The sequence below is a fragment of the Tauraco erythrolophus genome, chromosome 19 (assembly GCF_009769465.1).
Source record: "Tauraco erythrolophus isolate bTauEry1 chromosome 19, bTauEry1.pri, whole genome shotgun sequence".
Taxonomy (NCBI): domain Eukaryota; kingdom Metazoa; phylum Chordata; class Aves; order Musophagiformes; family Musophagidae; genus Tauraco; species Tauraco erythrolophus.
Genome location: NC_141483.1, coordinates 7,191,087 through 7,211,071, shown reverse-complemented (window position 1 = coordinate 7,211,071; position 19,985 = coordinate 7,191,087). Strand labels below are relative to the sequence as shown.

Below are 19,985 nucleotides of genomic sequence, written 5' to 3'. Positions count from 1 at the left end.
GCAGCAAGGCCACAGGCAAGGGGACAATGGCAAGGCTTGGGCCACAAAGCCATTCATCACATGGGAAACAAAGCTGTTGTCAGCAGGGCCGGCTGCGTCCTCCAGGCATGTCAGTTGTCGAGTGAGCTGGATGACAGGCCTGTCAAGGGCTGATGAGGCCTCCAGGGAGATGCCAAGAGGAGAAGAAAGACCATACAGTGACTGTCGTGATCCCACACCAGTGCCAGGAAAGGCCATGCTGCTTCACAGATTCCTTCCAGATGAAGACAAGGTAAATCTCTTGATAGCGGGGTTGATTTTTCTTATTGAAAGATTTCTCCAGTAACTGAGGATGCAGGACTTTTCCTTGACAAGATAGGAGTGTATAAGATAGTTGCAATACTCCCTTGGCACAAGAGAGTATTGCAACTGCACAAATTAAAGCCCTTATATATTCTGACCAAAAAATCCAGGCTTAAAATATTCAGGAATTATTTTTTTTCCTCTTTTCTCAATGGTGTGAACCTTTCCGCGGGTAGAGTGTTGTAACACCAAGCACACACACAAGAAACCTCACCTGCCTTCTGCGGCTTCCAGCTCTGTGACCAGCAGCTAAGTGACACAAGCTTTGCTCCAGTTCCTCCATCACCAAACGGAGGAACACAGCAGGGCACTAACGGCTCACAGAAGGGCTGCAAGGGAAGGGAGCTGTAAGGTGGAACACATGTCAGTCTTCATTCTCCTTCACGATTTACACACATCCCACACCATTACTGAAGACTTGCCTCAGGAATAGCTTTTTCTGGTGAGCCCCTTCAGTGGATACTCTTTATTTCAGACTAACAGAGTAATTCAGTTTGACTTCCAGACCCCACTTCAGCCTAATTGCCCCATGTAGACAAGGCCTCGCATTGAGTAGCTTCTTACTTATGTAGTTCCACCTAATCATCCACCTTTAGGGAACAAGGAAATATCCAACAGGTCTGTCTTCCACATGAAAGTAATACAAGAACAGCCTTTCTGAGTTCAGTACTGGCCAGAAAACAGGAACGAAACACATGTTTCTGATCATTTCAGAAGCTCCAAGAGCAGTTTGATTCAGAGAGTGGGCAAGAGTCTGAAAGGGAAGAGGGGAAACACGTGTCCCGTTTGAAGTGTAAGGTCTCATTTTTTTATTAAGCCATCTTAGCTGCTCTTAACACATGCACGTGAAGTGTCGGCCCAGGGCAATGTGCAGAGTAGTTCATGATGCAGATATTAGAAGTTAAGACATCCCAGAGCTTGAAAACTGCTGAATCCAGCAGCATGGTCTGAGCTCATTATACAGAAAGGTTAAAGTGAAGATGAGGGTCTGAACTCAGAGTCACAAATACCAAGGTTTACAGTGGGGCACATCTTGAATTATAAGCTGTTCTCTCTCCTTCCTTTCTTCTTATTGCAGCTCCTGAGACTTTCCTTCTCTGTGTCATGTTTGGTGACTTTTTGCTTATTTTTCTGCAGTCGGGAGAGATGCCACAAACCTGGAGCTGGGCCCTTCCACCCATTAATCAAAAGCTACAAGTGCTCTGCAGGGAGACAAAACCTCTGTGTGTTTTCTCTGATATTTCTGGAGCACGGCATGGAGGGCGGGGGGCGGGGGCTGGGCCAAGGACCCCTAGCTAGATTAACATTTTATTCAGAGACCTATTAATCAAAGTCAGAAGTGGCGTGAAGCGGCACCAAGAGAGAAAAATAGCTGGACAATCAAGGCCTTTTAAAAAAAAAAAAAAAACAACCAAAAAAAACCCCCCAACCCTCTCAGCTTGTCCTGATTTACTGCAACTCACTCACAGTTCTAGATGGGAGAGGGGGGATTTGCAGCCTCTATCCAAACAGGAGTGAACCATACAGGTAAATTCTGGCTTTTTTCACATTAAGCAAACAACTTTCTGTATCCTGTCCCCACCACCAGTCAAAAAGGTCCCTATCTTTCTTTCTCCAGAGCATAACATGCTTTCATGCAAGCTTATACTTTTTAATTATTATTTTTGGAAGACAGAATGATTAGACGTCTTTTTCATACAAGGAAAGACAGGCTTAGTTAACGGGAACAGGTCTGGCCAGCGTTCTGCATGATTAAGGCATTTTGGAAGGGAGCATTTTGCCCCACAGAGGAGGAGATAAACGGCCTCATACAGCATGATACCAACAGGAGTCAGGCACGGATGTGTTGGGAGACGGAACAACCCAGTGCTTGTTCACTCTGGCATCATGAGACGAAGCACAGTGACGCAGGTGGTACGAGCCTGAAAACACACAGACGCACTCGGCACACTGCAAAAGGGGCATTTTGTTTTAAGATAAAGACGGGCCAGGGAAGAATTCAACACTCATCTCTACAGTTTGTCCCAAGAACCCAGCCACTGGAGCCCAGCACGTTTCAGTGAGAGTCCAGTCAATGCTTGATCTCTGTCTCCACAGGCTATTTGGAGAATGGTATCTCAAGGACCTCTGAAACCTCAAGGCACAGAAGGGAATTGGCGCCCATGGCCCAAAAGCGTCATGGCATCAAAAACGTTATTGTGCAGGGGTTTGACCAGCAGTACCACATGAATTAAACAGAGCCCAGAGGAAAACTTTGTGCTTTCCTCTGAAAGTGAGACAAGCCTGCTGGAAGAAAGGACAAGGGCTAAGCTGGAGAGCAACGCTATGACCAGTCATGCCAAGCAGTTCCTAGGAAACTATGGCAGCTGCCTATACAAAGACAGCTCTGCTGCAAGGAAGGAGAGACTTGACTCTTTCTCAGAGGAGCTGGAGAAAACTGCATGTGTGCATCCTCTGCTCAGGAAGAACCAAGGCATCTCCAGCAGCTTTGGGTTGGTTTTCTCCCAAGGAGAGTTCCTGGCAGCTGCTGACAACGGAGAGACTTGGGAACTCGATCCCTTCTCTCTTCCCAAGCCTTCTGCCCCCTTCAATCCCGAAACACAAGTATATGGAGGAAGAAATGGATTTTTCCTGTACAGATACACGAGACGCCAGGCAAAGAGAAGCTTGTGGAATGCACAGCCCAATGGATCTAGTTTCCCAGAAAGACTGGCCTGGCCTTAGCAGAAGGTTAATTAACTCTGGCAGCTCAGGGCTGGAAAATGTCCACTTCATGAACCGGAGCCTGTGTCCATGGGTGAAGAGGGGGCCAGGCAAACCATAGGGGCAAAGGTCCATCTGCAGACATGTATGAAAATCTTGGCTGGGCTTGTGCCTGGGTCCTGCGGGAGGAGCACAGGAAGATTTATCCGATCACTATAGCCAAAGCGGGGTCTTGTGGGTACAAGGAGAGAACACCAAAACCACAAAAGAGCTAGAAAAACACAGCCATGGCAGGCATAGGCGGAGATGCCTTATCTTATGGGGCAGGCATGCACTCTCTCCTCCCTTCTCTGAGCACCACAAGTGCCTTTGTATCAGTCTCCAGGAAAAATGGCTGAGGGCTTGAAGACACATCCCTCAGTGGCCGTTGTGGTTCACAAGTAGGGGAGCCGAGTGCACCACTGTGGCATGGCAGAGAAAAATGAAGGTACTCCAAAGCCACGCAAACCCGATGAAAGCAGGATTTGGCTTCCCTTGCACACTGAAAGAGGACACTGTCCCATATCTCTGTGCACACTTGAGTGAAGTGTATTTGGGACGGGAGACCTCTGTTTGTTCCCACTGCTACTTCTGCACCTTGCCAGACTGCAGGATACATTTCATGCTTAGCAAGATCAAAGTTAGAGAGATCTCTTCCCACTGCAGCAGCTCCCAACTGCACCACACATCAAAAACTGCTCTTGTTCTCTGTCATTCCTGTAACACCCAGGATTTGAATACTCAGAGAAGATTCATGGTAGCATTTTACCAGACTTTGGTGAGGTGGCAGCGGCTGCCCAGGTAAGCACAGGGCCTGGAGACAGACACTGCCCCCAAGACCCTGCTGTCAGTCTGTAACACCAACTCTTCCAGCCTCAGAGTTACTGAAACCTAGAGGGAACTTGATAATTAACTTAACCATGAAGAACAGAGGAACATGGTCCCTCTTCTGCAGCGTGCTAATTATTGAGAAGAAAGCTCAGAAGAGCTACATGCAAGATAGCCACCTTGCGCTGCGCATCCTTCCCTCCCACACCCCAGGAAGCGAGATGCAGAGGTGTTCAATTCCAGCTTTGCTGCTCATGTGCTCTGTGAGAGCAGGCACGTCCCAAAACTTTCCCTGCTTCAATTTCTCCATCTTTGCAATAGGTTTAACAACTGGTGTCCAGCTTGACAAACCCTTCTGAGATCTGTTGATGAGAAGAATCTATGAGACAGATATTTTTATTTTACTAAGTGTGTTCCCCACACTTCCTTAAACAGCAGGTTCATCACAACATAGGTAAAAGGATGAACAGTGCCTGGAGCTATTTTAAAGTGTCCCACCAACCAGAAAGTAACCCACCAAATCCTCTATGCTGCATTAGGATGGAATAAGCCGCAGCTGGGGAGCTTACAAATCTGCTCAGGGAAGCCTCTGTGAAGCAAAAGGAGGTGAGACATTAACACAGAATTTCTGTGATTCCTTGGCTTGCTGCTCAAGATAAGTATCACAGCCTTAAATATTTGAGGGCAATACTAAACCTAAACAAAGCAAAGTAAGGTCCAAACTGAATTGTTTGCAAAGAATAGGGGAGGAAAAGAGAAGGAATAGAGGCCAGGAGGCATTGGACAAGCCAAGGAAAACATTTTGAGAACACCATACCACTTACTGCAGTCAAATGTATTTGAAAATCAAAGAAATAATTTTTCAGAAGTTATTGCATAGCCAGGCTGTAGGCAGGAGGTATATCCTTGCCCCTGCTTTGAACCACAGATACACCCTCTCCTTCTTCCTAGCATTTTTCACTCACCAATCTCAAAGCACTTACAGATGTTCAAATTTAGCATACTTCCGAGATTAATTTTCTAGATTAAGTTTCTTGATAATTTCACTCAATAAAATAGACTCCAGCTTTTTCCTTCTGCTCACAAATTCCCTGCACAAGCTGCTTTGCTGTGAAGATACAGGGTGCCTCATGGCAGCCCACAAGTTCTGCTGCTTTTCTCTCCATTGCAAGCTTAAGTGCAGCAGCTTCAACGTATTTTATGTTTTATTTTATGTTTTATTTTATGTATAGCTTGGCATACATTGAGTTGGGTGCAGCGACTGCAACAGAATAGCCTCCTTTTCCTGCTGTGCTGGACTCTGAACCAGGGCTGGATTAGCCAGAAAGGTAGGAGGGCAGGGCAGGAGAAGCCGAAAGCCAGCGTCAAGACAGGCAAAGAAATCCTGGCATTCCTCTCTGAGCCTGTAACCAGATCCTCCCTCCTCTGTTATTCTTGCCACTCACTCTCCATCTGTAGAAATTGCTGAGGATACAACTAGGCCAGCTCAGTAAGCAACAACTGCTTCAGCATTTGTAAATTGTCAGTAATCTGCCCAGATCAAGCTCCTTGTTGCCAGGAAACTGCCCATCAGGTCTAGCCCTTTTTTCTGCTCACTCCCAGGCAAGTGCAGACTTCATCCTGAAGGCTGTTCACTGCCAGCTTGCTTTAAGCATCAGTAGCAGTGATGCTGAGCTCGGCAGTGAGGTTCTTCCTCCCTAGGTGAGTGAGAAAACCTTTCCTAGGCAGCTCACAACAGCAAACGAACAGCCAGCAATGAACGCTCCCACATGCCTGCCAGGGACCTCTTTGTCTTTGCAGCACTCAGGTCAGAGCTTCCTTGCTCAGGGAAGCTGAGCAGAAACACCTCTGAAGATGTGTTAGTGTTGGCCACCTCAGGCAGCTAGTGAGGATCTCCTAGCCACGATGCCCTCTAGCAATCCTGTAGCATCAGTCCAACTCTGCAACTGCCAAGTGGAGAACAGCCTGTCTCATTCGATATGGGTAACACTGGTGAATCCACTCATGGCCCAAGGATTCAGGAGAACTGCTCCAGAGAATGGTAAGAGATAGTGCCCCATGGGTAATAAGTTATCTCTTCTAATGGATAGCCATTAAAACCATGGCACAGTTTACACAAGGTTCCTGACGGCTCTAACAGCAGGAAGGAGAGCAGGTCCACACAACCTCTCAGCTTTGGGCACAGATGTCCATCTCTGTACCAGCCTAACATAAGTTACCTTATGCCCTGTTGATGCCTATGCAGAGGGATGCAGAGACTTGGCAGCGTGCAGCTGTCAACTGTGCAGCACCGAAGCTCAGCATTGCATCCCATCCGCTTCCCCTGCCAGCCACTATAGACAGCCCAAGGAGACCTCACCCCAGCATCTCTGGGACTGCAGCCTGTTCACAGCGAGCAGAGAGCCCAAGGCCTTTGACTGTGCTAATGCCAGGCCATCCCTGCGCTGGATCAGCTGTCACCATCCCTGCCTGCTCCCTTCTCTTCCCTTCCCTTCCATGCAAGAGGCTGCCTCCTGCCCTAGCAAAAGCTCCTGTTTGATACCCGCTCCATCTGCTTCCCAACAGAGGAGATGTTCCCTCTCTGACTGACATTTCCTTTGAAATAAGAGAGATATAGCAGGCGCTGGACACCCAGTGTGTCAACACATGCAGCTCAGCACCTCCAGGGGTCCTGGGAGTCCTTCCAAGACCTGCTGGATCACTGTCTTCTGCTTTCCAGGAGAGAAACCCCAAATGCTGTCAGTCCTGCACTGCTTCCATCAGGTGGATCTACTTGCAGTGCAAAGCAAAAATAAAGCTGTAACTTAGGCAGGATCCAGCCTCTTGCAGGAAGATTTATGCTGCAGAAGCTTGCCTCCAGATGGGACCATAAGCTACCTCTCCTCAACAGCAGCAGCCCGCTGAGCCACGAGGTCACTGGTAGTCCTACTGACAAAGTTCATTTACCCCATGTAAATGTTCTGTTCCTCTGCTGTCTCTTTGCATGCAATGAAAGAAACTTCTGCAGACAGACCCTCCTCACTGTATGAGATACAAAGCTGGTGGAAACCGTTCAGTGAATTCTTATTTTAATACGAAACCTCCAAGTTGGAAAGACCAAGGAACATTTGGTGTAAGTACCTATTTTTAAAACATGGATTAAAAAAGATATATAAATCAGAGGACTTGTTTAGATGTCCGTTTTCCAGTTCACAAATACTGAAGCTCCAATTTTTGGATTAGAGTAATTTTTCATTTAGAAAGTCAAGTGGGTTGCTTGTAGGAAGGAGGGTGAGCATGAAGATGAACACACCAGTTGTATGACCTGGGTTTCAGCTGAATAATTTCCAAGATACACTTTCCCCCCCCTATCTAAGATGGGGAATATCTGAGATAATTTCCCATCCCACACGGATTTCACAATTTCCCATCCCTGGGAACGTGGAGTGCTTAGCACACGGGAGCCTCACAGACATCTACAGATAAAGGCAAGGCAAGGCAGGAATGCTGGAAACTCACAGACAAACAGGGATTGAAATTACATGCTAATTTTTTCCACAACTAATTAAGCACTGGAACAAGTTTAGGGGATACAGTGTCCAACTTTCATCCCAGTTTCCTCTCATTTTGACAGAACTCAGATCCTTGCAGTGGTTTTAGACATACTTTGCCTTACTGTACATAACTAACGTTACTCTTCCAAGACGTGCATAATCAGTGCCCTTGCCTCGCAGCTGTGCCTTCCTGCATTGGATCTCATTAAATAAGAGAATCGTCTTGGCAGTTTGTGTGCACGGCCTAGCACATGCTCCAAAGGCTCCTTCAGTGAACCCTGGCTTTACTGAAGTCAATGGCAGAACAGAGCAGGGCTAGAATTTCACTCCACTGCCTTCAAGTTACACACGTTTTCAGCAGTTGCATCTCCACATCATTTTCCCCCTGCACATCTGGAACAGAAACTAGGGCGCTGGCTTATTGCGACACAGCGACTTACCCAAAGAGTGATTTCTCCCGGAGTGCAAACACCACCACATAGCTCAAACCGTGCTGCACTCACTGCAGAGCCTTTTCTCAGATCCGCACATGAAAATATATCTCACAATGCAATTCTCTCTTTCTCTCCACCCTTACCTTAGGCAAGCACATCTCTTTTCCTCCTCTCCATGTGCCTCGCTCACTCAACACAGAAATAGAGAACGTTACAGTCCTGTTTTTGCTCAGACCAAGAACCAGAGAAGGACAGATACAAAACACTCTACCTGAAGCACTGTAGGAAACTGCAGGGGAATATGGACACTGAAATTCAGGCACAGCATTTGGAGGGAGTTTCCCTTCATTAAGGGGCAGGCAGCAGAGAAATGACAACATTGCTTCTTGCACTTTTGCAAGTCTCGGGCAAAGAGGAAAAGAAGCAAAGGGATCACTAAAATGCCATTCTTGACAGATAGTGGCAGGGGGACAAGAGGAGAGGAAGCGGTCATAGAATCATAGAATGGTTAGGGTTGGAAGGGACCTCAAAGATCATCTAGTTCCAACCCCCCTGCCATGGGCAGGGAAATCCTCCACTACACCAGGTTGCCCAAAGCCTCATCCAACCTGGCCTTGAACACCTCCAGGGATGGGGCATCCACAACTTCTCTGGGCAACCTGTTCCAGTACCTCACCACCCTCAATGTAAAGAATTTCTTTCTTATATCTAATCTAAATCTGCCCTCTTTCAGTTTAAATCCATTGCCCCTTGTCCTATCACTACACACCCTTGTAAAAAGTCCCTCTCCAGCTTTCCTGTAGGCCCCCTGAACACCAATGTCTTGCTTTCAAAGCCTTCTGCACTGGTTCATCAAATTAATCAGTTGGATAGTTTTGATGCAGTTCAGCTGGCAAAGGACCAAACATGAGAAAGTAGCAAGCTATTTTCTATGTACAACTTGGGAAATGCTGACTGCACTGGGAAGGGTGGGGAAGAGCCGATATCAACAGAATAGGCAGCAGCTCACCGCAGAGCTGAGGATGAGGCAAGAAAGATGGTGCCAGCTTTGGTTTGAAGTGAACAGCCAGCCCAGGGCGGAGGCTTTGGACTGAACCCGGAGGAGGCATTACAAGGCAGAAAAACATGTACAGCTGCGCAGGGAAACTGCCTTCTGCTTCATAGGTTTTAAATGTGGAAAATCGCGCTGCAGCACGTAAGGACTTATGGAAGCTAAATAGGAAGCCCAAGTCCCACTAACTGTCATTTTGTCTCATGTCCTATGGAACAAAGATTTCACGCTTTACCTCCATTCTCTCTCCCTGCAGGAATCCAGGCAGCTGATCTAATACGAAGATTCACCTGAGAAAGGTACAAAACAGCCTGGGGAAAAGCCTTCATTTCACCAGCAGGTTCATTTACAGAGAGCATGACACGGTACATAAGGGGGCCATTGTTTCTGGAATAAAATCTCCATTTGAGCTGTCTTCTTTGGCCATGATCAATGGGAGGGAATTAAAGTCTTATCCTGGGAAAAAAATTAGCTTGCTAACACTGTGTTGAAAGATCAGGTAATGGAGATGCAGAGCAAGTGTGGGCACCCGCATCATCTCTGGTGAGCTTGAGAATGCCAGAGGTAACAGCCCCTGGTGGAAAAAGTTTCCCAAACACTGGCACAGCCCTTATCGTATCCCATAAGAGACAACCAAGCTAAGGGCTATGATTCATAACAGGAGATGTCGGTGTTTCACAGCACTTCAATCCAGACTTCAGCTCCCCACAGCTCCTGCCCAGTCCAGGGACATTCAAATTCCCTGGGTGCTTACATGTTTGCCTGTTCAGCCTCGGCATTCTCTGCCCCACGGATGCACAGAACCAGCCCAAATAACTCTGAACCGTTCTGCACCTCTGTCCTACCTAGCCCTGGGGTATTCTCAGAGCACCTACCTCCCACTAATCCTCCAGGCACCTTCCCATCTCCAACAAGCACACCAGGGGAAACCCACTGCTCTCACCACATAGTGGTGATGGGCAAGTTTTTTTCAGCCCTCCAAAGCTCGTCAGCCTAAACACTCCCCAGAGAACCAAGACTATTTCCATCATGGCCATAGCAACACAATGCCCACCTTCTCCTCCTCTCAGTTTCAGTCTGATTTTTTGGAACACCAACAAAAGGACTGTTTAAGCTAGTAGTTATGGGTTCAAAAAACAACGTCTGCTGCTTGGGCAACTAAGTTTGGAGCATCATTGTCAGTCTCTTTGGGCAGACACACATGACACTCGCCTTCATCCTCTCCCACGCCCACATCTTACGTTGATTTTACTAGTAAAAGCGAAGAAAAAAAGAGACTAAAAGCTATTTGCTGCCCTCTCCCGAGAGCAAACCCAAATTACATGTCGATATGAGTAACGGCTCTGGAGACAGCCTTTCATGCAATGAGCAGAGCGCTGTTTCCACGCAAAATGAACAACATTGGTATGGCATCAAACAGCTGTGCCGAAGCAGGTTAGAAGTGATCATCAGCTGCCACAGACGAGGACGGCAGATCAGCGCTATGCAGCCTAAACCATTAGGTAGCCACAGAGAGCATTCTTGGCATTTTGGTTTCATAACTCTCAGATTAATCCTCCTATGTGGAAATATAGAGAAATACCTCCCAGCATATTCTATTCTCGATAGTCACAAACATTTCAGAGCAGAAGCAGACCAAGAGATGTGTAAAGAAATAGGAAAAAAATTACGTGTAGATTTAAGAGGGTGATTTGTGTTTCTTTTGGACTAAAACTGCTTAAATCTTTTATGTCCTCCAGCAATGCTCTATCCTGTCCTTCCAGGGAACATATACCTTTATCTAGACATACAGTATGTACGCACATACTATCTTCAGAACAAACCTTAACACTGCAACCTGCTGCTTTCAAGGCATTTATACAAGATAAGGAATCATTTGCAGAAACCTGTTAAATTAGACCATGTGCTCTTCATGAAAGCCCTCTAAAAATCAGGCTTACAAGCCTGAGGGAGCCTCAGTTTTCATATGCAAGTATACAAAAAGAAAAGTGAAAGCCATTTCAAAAATAATTCTTCTCCCTTGCACTCTAGGACAGACAAGATGACCCATGATGTGGAATCAACACTGCTTTTCTTAGCACTCTTTCTGAGATGCCCTGCATACTTCAATTCTGAAGGGAAACGAGTTTGAAGAAGACCAGGTAGCCTCATATTAACAACCATGAAAAACGTCTTTTTAATTTGTGAGCAATGTAACAAAATCCAGATCAAGCTGGCATCAAGGCATGTATTGAATGTTCTCATTTAGACAGACGCACGGCATACAGCTGTGACTGTGTGAGACTAGGATATGCCATGCTTCTGCAGGACTTTCCTCCATACGCTCTCCAAGCACTGCTTAATCTCCAGCTGTTGCATAGAATTGGCCTGTCTCAGTGACCAAGCTCTGCAGTGAATGATAATGATTTGTGCTTTTTGTGTACAAATGCGATATTTTCATCCCACATAGCAAGGTGCACAAACTGTGAAAGTCTATTTATAACAACAGGGATAGGTTCCCAGGTGTCACATGAACCCAGACGATCTGTAAACAAGCACCTGCAGCAATCTTGAAGCAAAATATAACCACTATCACCATAAGGTACAGGGACTGAAAAACTGGTTCTCTGTGGGATTTGGGGCTAAAATTCTCTAGGCTCCAGAATCAGCTTGCTTTGCTTTCAAGACTTCTTTAACTCTGCAAAACACGCAAGAGTCACCATGCAGATAACCGAAAAAGAGGGCATTTGAAAGAAGGAAGAACCAGTGTGCCTTCCCCAATGTCATCTACCAACCATTTCGCCCTTCACTTAAGAAGTGCTGACCTGCTTTTTAGACACGTCAGGTTTGGAGCTCTGCATCACAAAGGCTGCAAACACACTTTGTTTGGATTCCTAGGGTTTTCTAACCCGGTATCTTTCAGAGAAAGGAGCTGCTTGGAAGCACTCTAAACATTTGGCAATGCAGCAGCCCATTCAGCAGGCCTGGCAGCCCAATCCTGTATGCCCAGGTGTTGGATCGGCCTTGGTACTAGGAAGTGATTTGCAGAGCAGCTTAATAGCTTGCATTTATCTTTGCCATATTTCACCACTGCTTCCCCTTTGGAGCCACTGTGCTGCCTTGGACAGTCCCTTCAGAAAGAAAGCCGGTTCTCCCTTCAGCAGCAGCACAGCAGATCCGCCACAGGCTGGCAGAGCAAGAAAGCATCTGTGACGTGCAGCTTTCTGAGCCAGGAGAAGCTAAGACATGCAGGCTCTAGATTTATGGATTAGACATGCTGCCATGGCATACAAATCACTCCACGCTCAGTGAAATACATTATCACGTTGCTATGGCTGGTCACATTCTTCACAGGTGCAAATGATGCCAAAAAGGCTTTTACCTTTCATGTGCCAAGAATTAACGACGCAGAGTTGGGACCCCTCCTGCCTCCCCAGGGAAGTGAAACCAGAGTCAGCAGTTGTTCTGTCTTTGTGGGCACATCGAGTCCTGAAGGTTTTCCAGCACCCCACGGCACTGCTGACAGGCAGCTAAACAGTCACAGGGCTGGGATCACGCCTGCTCACAGCCCAGTCTCTCCCAGCAGCTGAGCCTGTGCCTGTAGCACTGTCAGTGCCTGCCCACATGCACTATTGACATCCTCTAACCCAGGTGAACTCAGCTAAAAATCTGCAGGCAAAAAAATTCTGCCACACTAGCACACTTTGCAATAGTATTGGGAAAGCAAAGGGCCTTTTACATTCCTTGCATGTATCAGTAAAGGACAGGAACTTCAGCAACAGGCATAAACCAGCTAAAATAACAGTATAATTGATCTAAAGAAACAAGAAGGAGGAGGTGAAGGGAAGACAGTGGGTTGGGCTTCTTCCTTACACATGTGCATCTCGTTTCTGGGAAAAGGAGACCAGGGAAGAACAAGACAGAAAACAGGCTTTCTATTCCTGTGGAAAGTTTGTTTCCCAGGGAAATGGAAAAGAAAAAAAAAAAAAAGAGTACTTAAAAGCAGATATTTGAAAGTGTCAGAGGTCCTCATGGAGCATCAATTTGGGCATCTCCATAGAGCAGGCTCCTCAGCAGAGCTGTGTCCCCCTTGGAGGTGGTCACTGGTGATGTTGCAGGGCACGTCACAGCCCGTGGTGAGAGGTGCATGGGCTACAGAGTGCAGCAAGCTCCAATCCCCAGAAGAAAAAACCAATCTTAGCTGGAACTCCCTCTCCTTGGGTGCTGCGGTGCAACATCCCGTCATGCTCATGCCATGGAGGGTTAGTGCTGGGGGGATGTGGGGCAGGAAGAGGAAAGGGAGGAAAGTGGTCCCCTGGGGCAGAGCCGTGTCGCTCACCTCACGTCAGGCTTGCCCGTCCATGACGGGGGACGTCCTCCTCAGCCTTCGACGCCACCCGCCACGCTGCACGCCAGCCTCCCTCGGCACGGCAAGGGGGATCCGTCCCGCAGACCGGACCCCATCTTCCCACCTCGGCCTCTGTCCCGGCACCCGAGGCTTGTTCCACCGCAGTGCTTCGCGCTTTTGGGGCTGGCACAGCCCCGGGACGAGCCGAGCCGACATGACGCGACGCGAGGCACGGGAGCCCCAGAACCCGCCTTTTCTCAGGGAGCTCTCGCTCTTCGCTCCTCACGCGCTCCCCTCAGGCAGCCTCGCGCCGCAGGTGCGGGCGCGCTCCGGCCGAGGGCGCTCAGGGCCAACCCGGACCGGCAGGGGCGCGCGGCGGCCGGTAGCGGCCGTTAGTGACCGGCAGCGGCCGGTAGCGCCGGCGCGAGGCACCGCCGCCTGCCGGTTGTCCCGTCGCGGCCGCCGGCTGTCACCAGACGGGGGTTTCCGTGCGAGCTGAGGGCCGCGGAGGAGAACGGGAACCCCCCGGGGCCGGGCCGGAGGGCACGGGGCCGTTCGCCCCCAGCCGGCAGGGCCATGGCCCTACGGGCGCGCTCGCACCCAGAAACGCCCTCCCCTTTCCAGCCCGCAGCGTGGAAAAATAGGCAGCAACTTGGTGGAACTAGAAGAAATTCCGCATTTAGACTGGCCCGTGGTGGAAGCCGGTGACTGTCAAAGTTTGACCCTGTGGTGCGCTTCTGGTAACATGTCCACCTGCCTTCGGCAGTGTTTTGCTCAGAACAAAGGCTGAGTGTAAAGTGTGAGAAACTGCCAGGGTGCAGGAGAGAGTGTGCACGATCCCTACCTGGTGTAGAATGGAAAAATAAGCCATTTACATCATCACGCATCATTATTTTATTTCAATTTTACTTCGTTCCAAAAATAATTAAGGGACACCATAACCAGCAGTAGGCACATTCATGGGTTTTGCAGTTCGAGTCTCTAAAAAGATCAGCTCTCCTGTGCCTGGCGCTGTACAAGCACAGTCAGAAACAGCCTCTGGTCTCAACAACCCTTGGCTTGAGGGTGAATTTCTCACAAACATTCAGGGCCCCAAGCTGACCAAGTACATGTCGAAGTCAGTATTAAAACTATCCGTAGGTTAAAAGGAATTAAGATAGGGTAAATGAGTAGGCTTTTAAACATCCTCCTCCTCCTTCTGCCAGGAGAACATTGGAAAAGATGCATCAGGCAAGAAGAAACATCCTTTCCCTTTTACTGATGGGAAACTGAGTCAGGAGAAGACTAAGTCTCTTGTTCAAAGTTACTAAGGCAATCTGTGGTAGCACCAAGGAAACTATTTCTCCACTGTCCTACTCCGGTACCTTAACTGTTCACTGTCCACCTCTGTCCTCATCTGACCCAATGCGACCAGAGCACCGTGGAAAGCATGGCTGAAATATGCTAGCATAGGAGGGATCGAGCACTGTAGTCCCTACGAGTTTATGAGCAGTCTGAGTCAGTTCTGGCTGCTGTAGTTTATGATTTCCTTAGTCTACCAAACCAGAACTACTCCTAGCTCAGCAAAGCAATCAAGATCATGCTGAAGAGTTTAAAGCATTAAAAACCACAAGATCAGGTCTTTGGAAATACAGCAACTGTCTGATTAGTTCAAGTCCCGCTTCGGACTTGAGTCAGCATCAGATGCTGCACTGAATTGTACCCTCTGGATATCACAAACCACATGACCTTGGCACAGCATCATGCGAGGAGGAGGAGGGTCTTCAGTCTTGTGACGTTAATCACTGTTGTAGGGGCTTCTTGAAGAAGATACCCAGGTGTCCACGTGCTGGTGTAGATCTTGAGTGGTGCTCCGGGCTTCACTGCTCATTCTCCGAAATTTCTGCAGGTAGACTATGATGAAGATAACCAAGATACCCTGGAGGAAAAGGAAGATGAAGAGACAGAGCTGAGAGAAGAAAGCCAGGCTGCAGTACCAGTACTGGCACGTGGAGATGATCTCATCTTCTGTAAGATAGGCAATGATTCGGTCCTGCAGGTGAGCTGGGGCGCTGCATCTCACATCCCTGTATAAGGTCCGGTTCTGCTGCCACTGGAGCCACGAGCGCAAGTAGAGGATGTCACAGTTGCATTCCCAAGGGTTGCCCTGTAGGTAGACTACCTGGAGGCTCTTTAGATTGTCAAAGAGCCCATTGGGAATAGAGGTGAGCCTGTTGTAACCAAGGTGGATAATTTCAGCCGAAGGGCGGAAGGTAACTGGTAGTTTTGCTACAGTTAGGCCTTTCGAAGTGCAGTCAATAATGTTGGTAGCACACTTGCATGGCACAGGGCACATGGGTATCACGAGTGGGACAAAGCCAAGGAGGGACAAGAAGAGAATTCCACTGTTCATCTTCACCTGCAAACGCTCCCCTGGTAAGACTGGATGAGGTGGAGACCAGGCAAGTAGACACCACACACTCTAGGACTGACACCACAGCCCAGGTCTTTTGTTGGCTTGTTCTGAGGATGAGTTTCTAAAGTTGAGTGAATTCGGTGTCCTTCACAGGAGATGCGAGAGGTCTGAAAAGAACAGAGTTAAAAGAAGTGTACAAATTCTTGGTCTCTCATTACAAGATAGAGAATGTTCCTGGTCTTCCAACCTTGGATTTGAGGAGGGATATGAGCAGATGGCTACTGGGAGGCTTAGATGAAGCCATCAAATTCATTTTCACTAGTCCTCAGAAGCATACAAGAGCTGCTTATATTTTCAGCGTTACTGGAGGCGCATTACTAGGGTAGACCAAGAAAATTTATGTCAATGAAATTTATGTCAAGGAATCAAAATTAGAATATGAAACTGCTCATGCCTTATCATAGCTCTGAATTACACCTGTAAGCAAAGCTTTGTTCATGCAAACTGCAAAAGGATATTCAGAAATAAATTTACTGTTGCCACAAGTAAAAAATAGTCTTTCCAGTTTTGAAAAGAAGTGATAAGTCCTTGGCCAGCAGAGAGGGTGCTGACCACCAAGGGTGGAGGTCAGTGTTTGCTGTGCTAGACATTGCTCCAGCAGGTGAATAATCTCCTTCTGGAGCTGTGACCGTGCTGGGAGACATGGGTCAATGAGCTGTCTCTGTATTGCAGTCTCACACCACTGCTGAACACACCAGCTGCTATAACTTCTTTAGAACAACTACACATACCTGCCACAAGACAGTGCTTTCTGTGCAGTATGTCAACCAAATAAAAACAAAATAAAGAGAACAGAAAGTAGCTTTGTTGACTTACCAGTGTAGTTCAATCTTTGCTTTCTTGTTGGCTTTACAACACAAGAGGAAGGTCTTAGGGCAGCCCAGCCAGTGCAAGAGTGTTTGCAGCTGCATAGCTGAGCTCCTGGATAATCCCCTTGCAGCTGGCTGGCAAGATAAGGGTCAGGCTCATCCCAGGGACACCTCCCACATGAGGCCTTCCTGCAAGTTTGCTGCATGTCAGCGGAAGCTGAGGCTTCATTGAGCAAACCTTCCAAGAAATGGGAGCTGACACTGCTCGCAAGAACATGTTTGCTGGGAGAGATGCAGACAGTACTGGCAACGATGATTCTGGGCCCACATGCTCAGAGCAACTGAAACATCACAAAGTCTCGACTGCAAAGTAGTAACTCAAAACACATTTCAACCTGGAAGGTGATGTTACTGGTTTGTACTACACTCCCTAAGCACTGTGGCCTTTGGTTTCCCATCTCATCAGGAAGACTATCTTTGGCAGAATGGCAAGACCCAGCACTTTGCAGTGTGCTGATCCTGAGGTTTTCCTTGAAGCAGTGATACAAATCTACTCCTAATTAGCAGTGGAAGATCTGCTGAAAGAAATGGACTTCCAGTGACCACACTGGTGTCAATAGCTGAGCCAAGGAGAAAGATCCTCCAGGCACTTGCATCCTCTCATGATTGTTACAGGGGGAAAATATAACTCTTGGCGTTTCACTGTCTACATCAAAATAGTTAGATTCACAGGAAAGACGACAGACTGGGAAAGATAATGCTCCAAAGGACTGCTCTTTTGATAGCCAAGTGAGTCAGCAGCTCTCGATGAGTACAACTTGCAGTTACTGAGAAAGACGACCGCATCTTTTATTCAGAAGTTGCATTACATAAGTACTTGAACAGATAAGTCCAAGAGTCAAAACTACATTTAGGAACAATCTTGTCTTCTCAAGACCATCGCACCTTCGAAGACGTTTTTCTGCCATCAGCCTGACTCTAGACAATGGCTATGCTCCTTAGGACAAGGCCCCCAGAAACATATTGCAAAACTCTTGCCCCATTGGGCCCAACTTTCCATTACCATGCACTGTGCGCACTGTACTGAGCAGAAATTATGAACGCTCTGAACAAGCTGATGTGAAGAGAATTTAGGGCATAAACAATAGCAGAATTTGGGCCTAACCAAAGGAAAAATTCTGACGGTCTAAACAAAACAATTAAGCTTTAAATTTCTAGTAATTTGGAACAGATCATTCCAGTTGCTTCACTGTGGCAGGCAGGCAGAGTGGGAAAGAGATCTTCGGCTAACAAACGTATCCAGTTTTACCTGCAGGGCCTGCTTTCCACTTGGGAGCAGCTTGACTACTGCAGGGTAAGTTTGTTCAGCAAACTTACCTCGTCTCATGCATTTGGTGCTACATTTATTCCCAGGCAAGTGCTCAGGTCAGGTGTGGCATGGAGCTGGTCTAGTGCCAGACTCATCCTGGCTCTGCATGCAGCACAGCCTCAGCAATGCTCCTTTGGCTACTTACAAAATGGATTTCCAGGGACTGGATCCTGCCCAGCTGCCCATTGCTGATTTAGACACTGCTCCTAGGGGAAGCTTAAAGATAGAAGAACTTCAGGGTCATCTTGTCTAGCTTCTGACATAAGCACAGGCCAGAAATCCCATGCAGGAAGCCCTGCCTGGAGCCTGCTTTGATGGAATTGGATAAAAGGAGAAACAGTCAGCTTTGCTTTCTCCTGCTCATAATGTATCACCAATGCTGCTCAAGGAGACTGAAAATCAAACAGAAAGAGGTGGGTTTTTTTGAATGTATTTATTTCACTGATCAATTCAGGTAGTAAACATTATTAATAATAATAACAATAATCATTTAATAAAATGGATATGTTTTAAAAGGTTTCATTTTTCTTTGTTCACAATGACAAAATTTTCAAACAGAAATTTACAAAAAAATATATATTATAATAACCCAACAGATGGACAGAAAACAAAGAGCCTAGGAATGGAGCAGGGGGTGTGGAACTCGCATGGCAGGAGCAAGCCAGTGTTAAAGCCCAGTAGGGTTTGTGAGGAGGAGGAGGGAACGCCATTGCAGAGCACGAGGAGTGGGGCTCCCTCCTTCTCTGCGGGGAGGCATGCGGGGAGGCAGCAAGGACTGCACAGGCAGGACCAGCACAGCAGCGGCACATCAGGAGTTCACGCCACGGTTCCCTCCCCAGTCAGGCACAATGTCCAAGATGTTACACCAACAGCCCCAGCTGCACCCTGGGACAGCTCTGCAGAGGGGGACACCACCCCGGCAGTGAGTCCCTCAGCAGAGCAAAGCTTGGCAGAGGCATGGGAATGTGCCCGGGAGTGCAGGGGTCGCATATGAGGCTGTGGAGGGTTGCATGAAGGGAGGTGTTAAATTACTTTCCACATTTCTCACTGCCAGAGCCAAATGGCCAAGCTACATTTGTTCAGGAGTCTCTTCTCTGCTTACTGTGCAGCCCAACACAGCGGTACAAAACACGCCACCTTTATTAATACACAGATGCCACCTTCCAGGACAGAGTCTGAATCCCTGGTGCCCCCCAAAGTCAATCTCTAATCCCTTTCCAGGCAGCCCCCAAACTTTGGTGCACTGGGCAGGGAACCTCCTACATGGGGACGTGATTTCAGCAGCACCACTGCCCCTCTGTAGAAGGTGTCTCTGGTGCCTCACTCCCGTGCTTTTTTTTTTCCTAAGTGCAACTTGAACCATCTTTGCCAGCTGGTAGCCAAAGGCTTCAGCATTCTGTAAAGGACAGACTTGTGACTATTGACTTGATGTAGGAGCCATGTGCACTGAGCTGATGGAGACTTCCTCACCCAGAAGGACAGGGGCAGATTCACCCTCGACAATCCTGCCTGCCTGTGAACAGCGTACTCTGTGCTCTCACCAGCACACAGCACTTCTGCACACAGCCCAAGATAAAAGCTGTCAGCTCCTCTATGTCCATACTGAAGGGTAAGGTCTCCTTTATCTTCTAGGAATGAATATGTTTGAAAGAGGAACATCTTTAGCTGGACAGGGCGTGCTTGCAACAGCACATCCTCTTCACAGACAATACTAGTGTAAGAAAATAGAGAACAGGTACTGCAAGGTGTTTCCCGTTATGCTAGCATGGATAAAGTTGAGAACTCAGCAGTCCTCCTGCTTTGGACAGCAGCAAACCAGTTCCAGAAAACCTGGAGGAAGCTCCTGTTTCAGGCTACTCCACTGATCAATTAAGCACATCTTACAAAGAAAGGTTGTATTTCCTCCTCAAGCACCTTGGTCCTGCATGTTATTGATGACAAGCTGAACCTGTCCCTGCTCCTAGGCTGACACTGCCACTGTCACTTACGAGCCTGATACAAGGGATAATGAAATAAAAAAACCCACCGATGAACGCTGCTCTTGCCCATCTTGCACATTTCTGCCAAGGAGCTCCCACCCTCACTTTGTCCTTTC

The 19,985-nt window shown here is 47.7% G+C and overlaps 1 protein-coding gene across 1 annotated transcript; it reads right to left on the bottom strand.

The window, feature by feature from the left end:
- Positions 1 to 14,133: 14,133 nt before the first annotated feature.
- GP1BB (glycoprotein Ib platelet subunit beta) lies at positions 14,134 to 16,718 on the bottom strand. Its single transcript, XM_086623477.1, has 2 exons — positions 16,529 to 16,718; positions 14,134 to 15,819 (listed from the first exon to the last, which is right to left on the bottom strand). The coding sequence occupies exon 2, from the start codon at positions 15,647 to 15,649 to the stop codon at positions 15,035 to 15,037; it is 615 nt and encodes a 204-aa protein (XP_086479603.1). The 5' UTR covers positions 15,650 to 15,819; positions 16,529 to 16,718; the 3' UTR covers positions 14,134 to 15,034.
- Between the last annotated feature and the right edge of the window lie 3,267 nt (positions 16,719 to 19,985).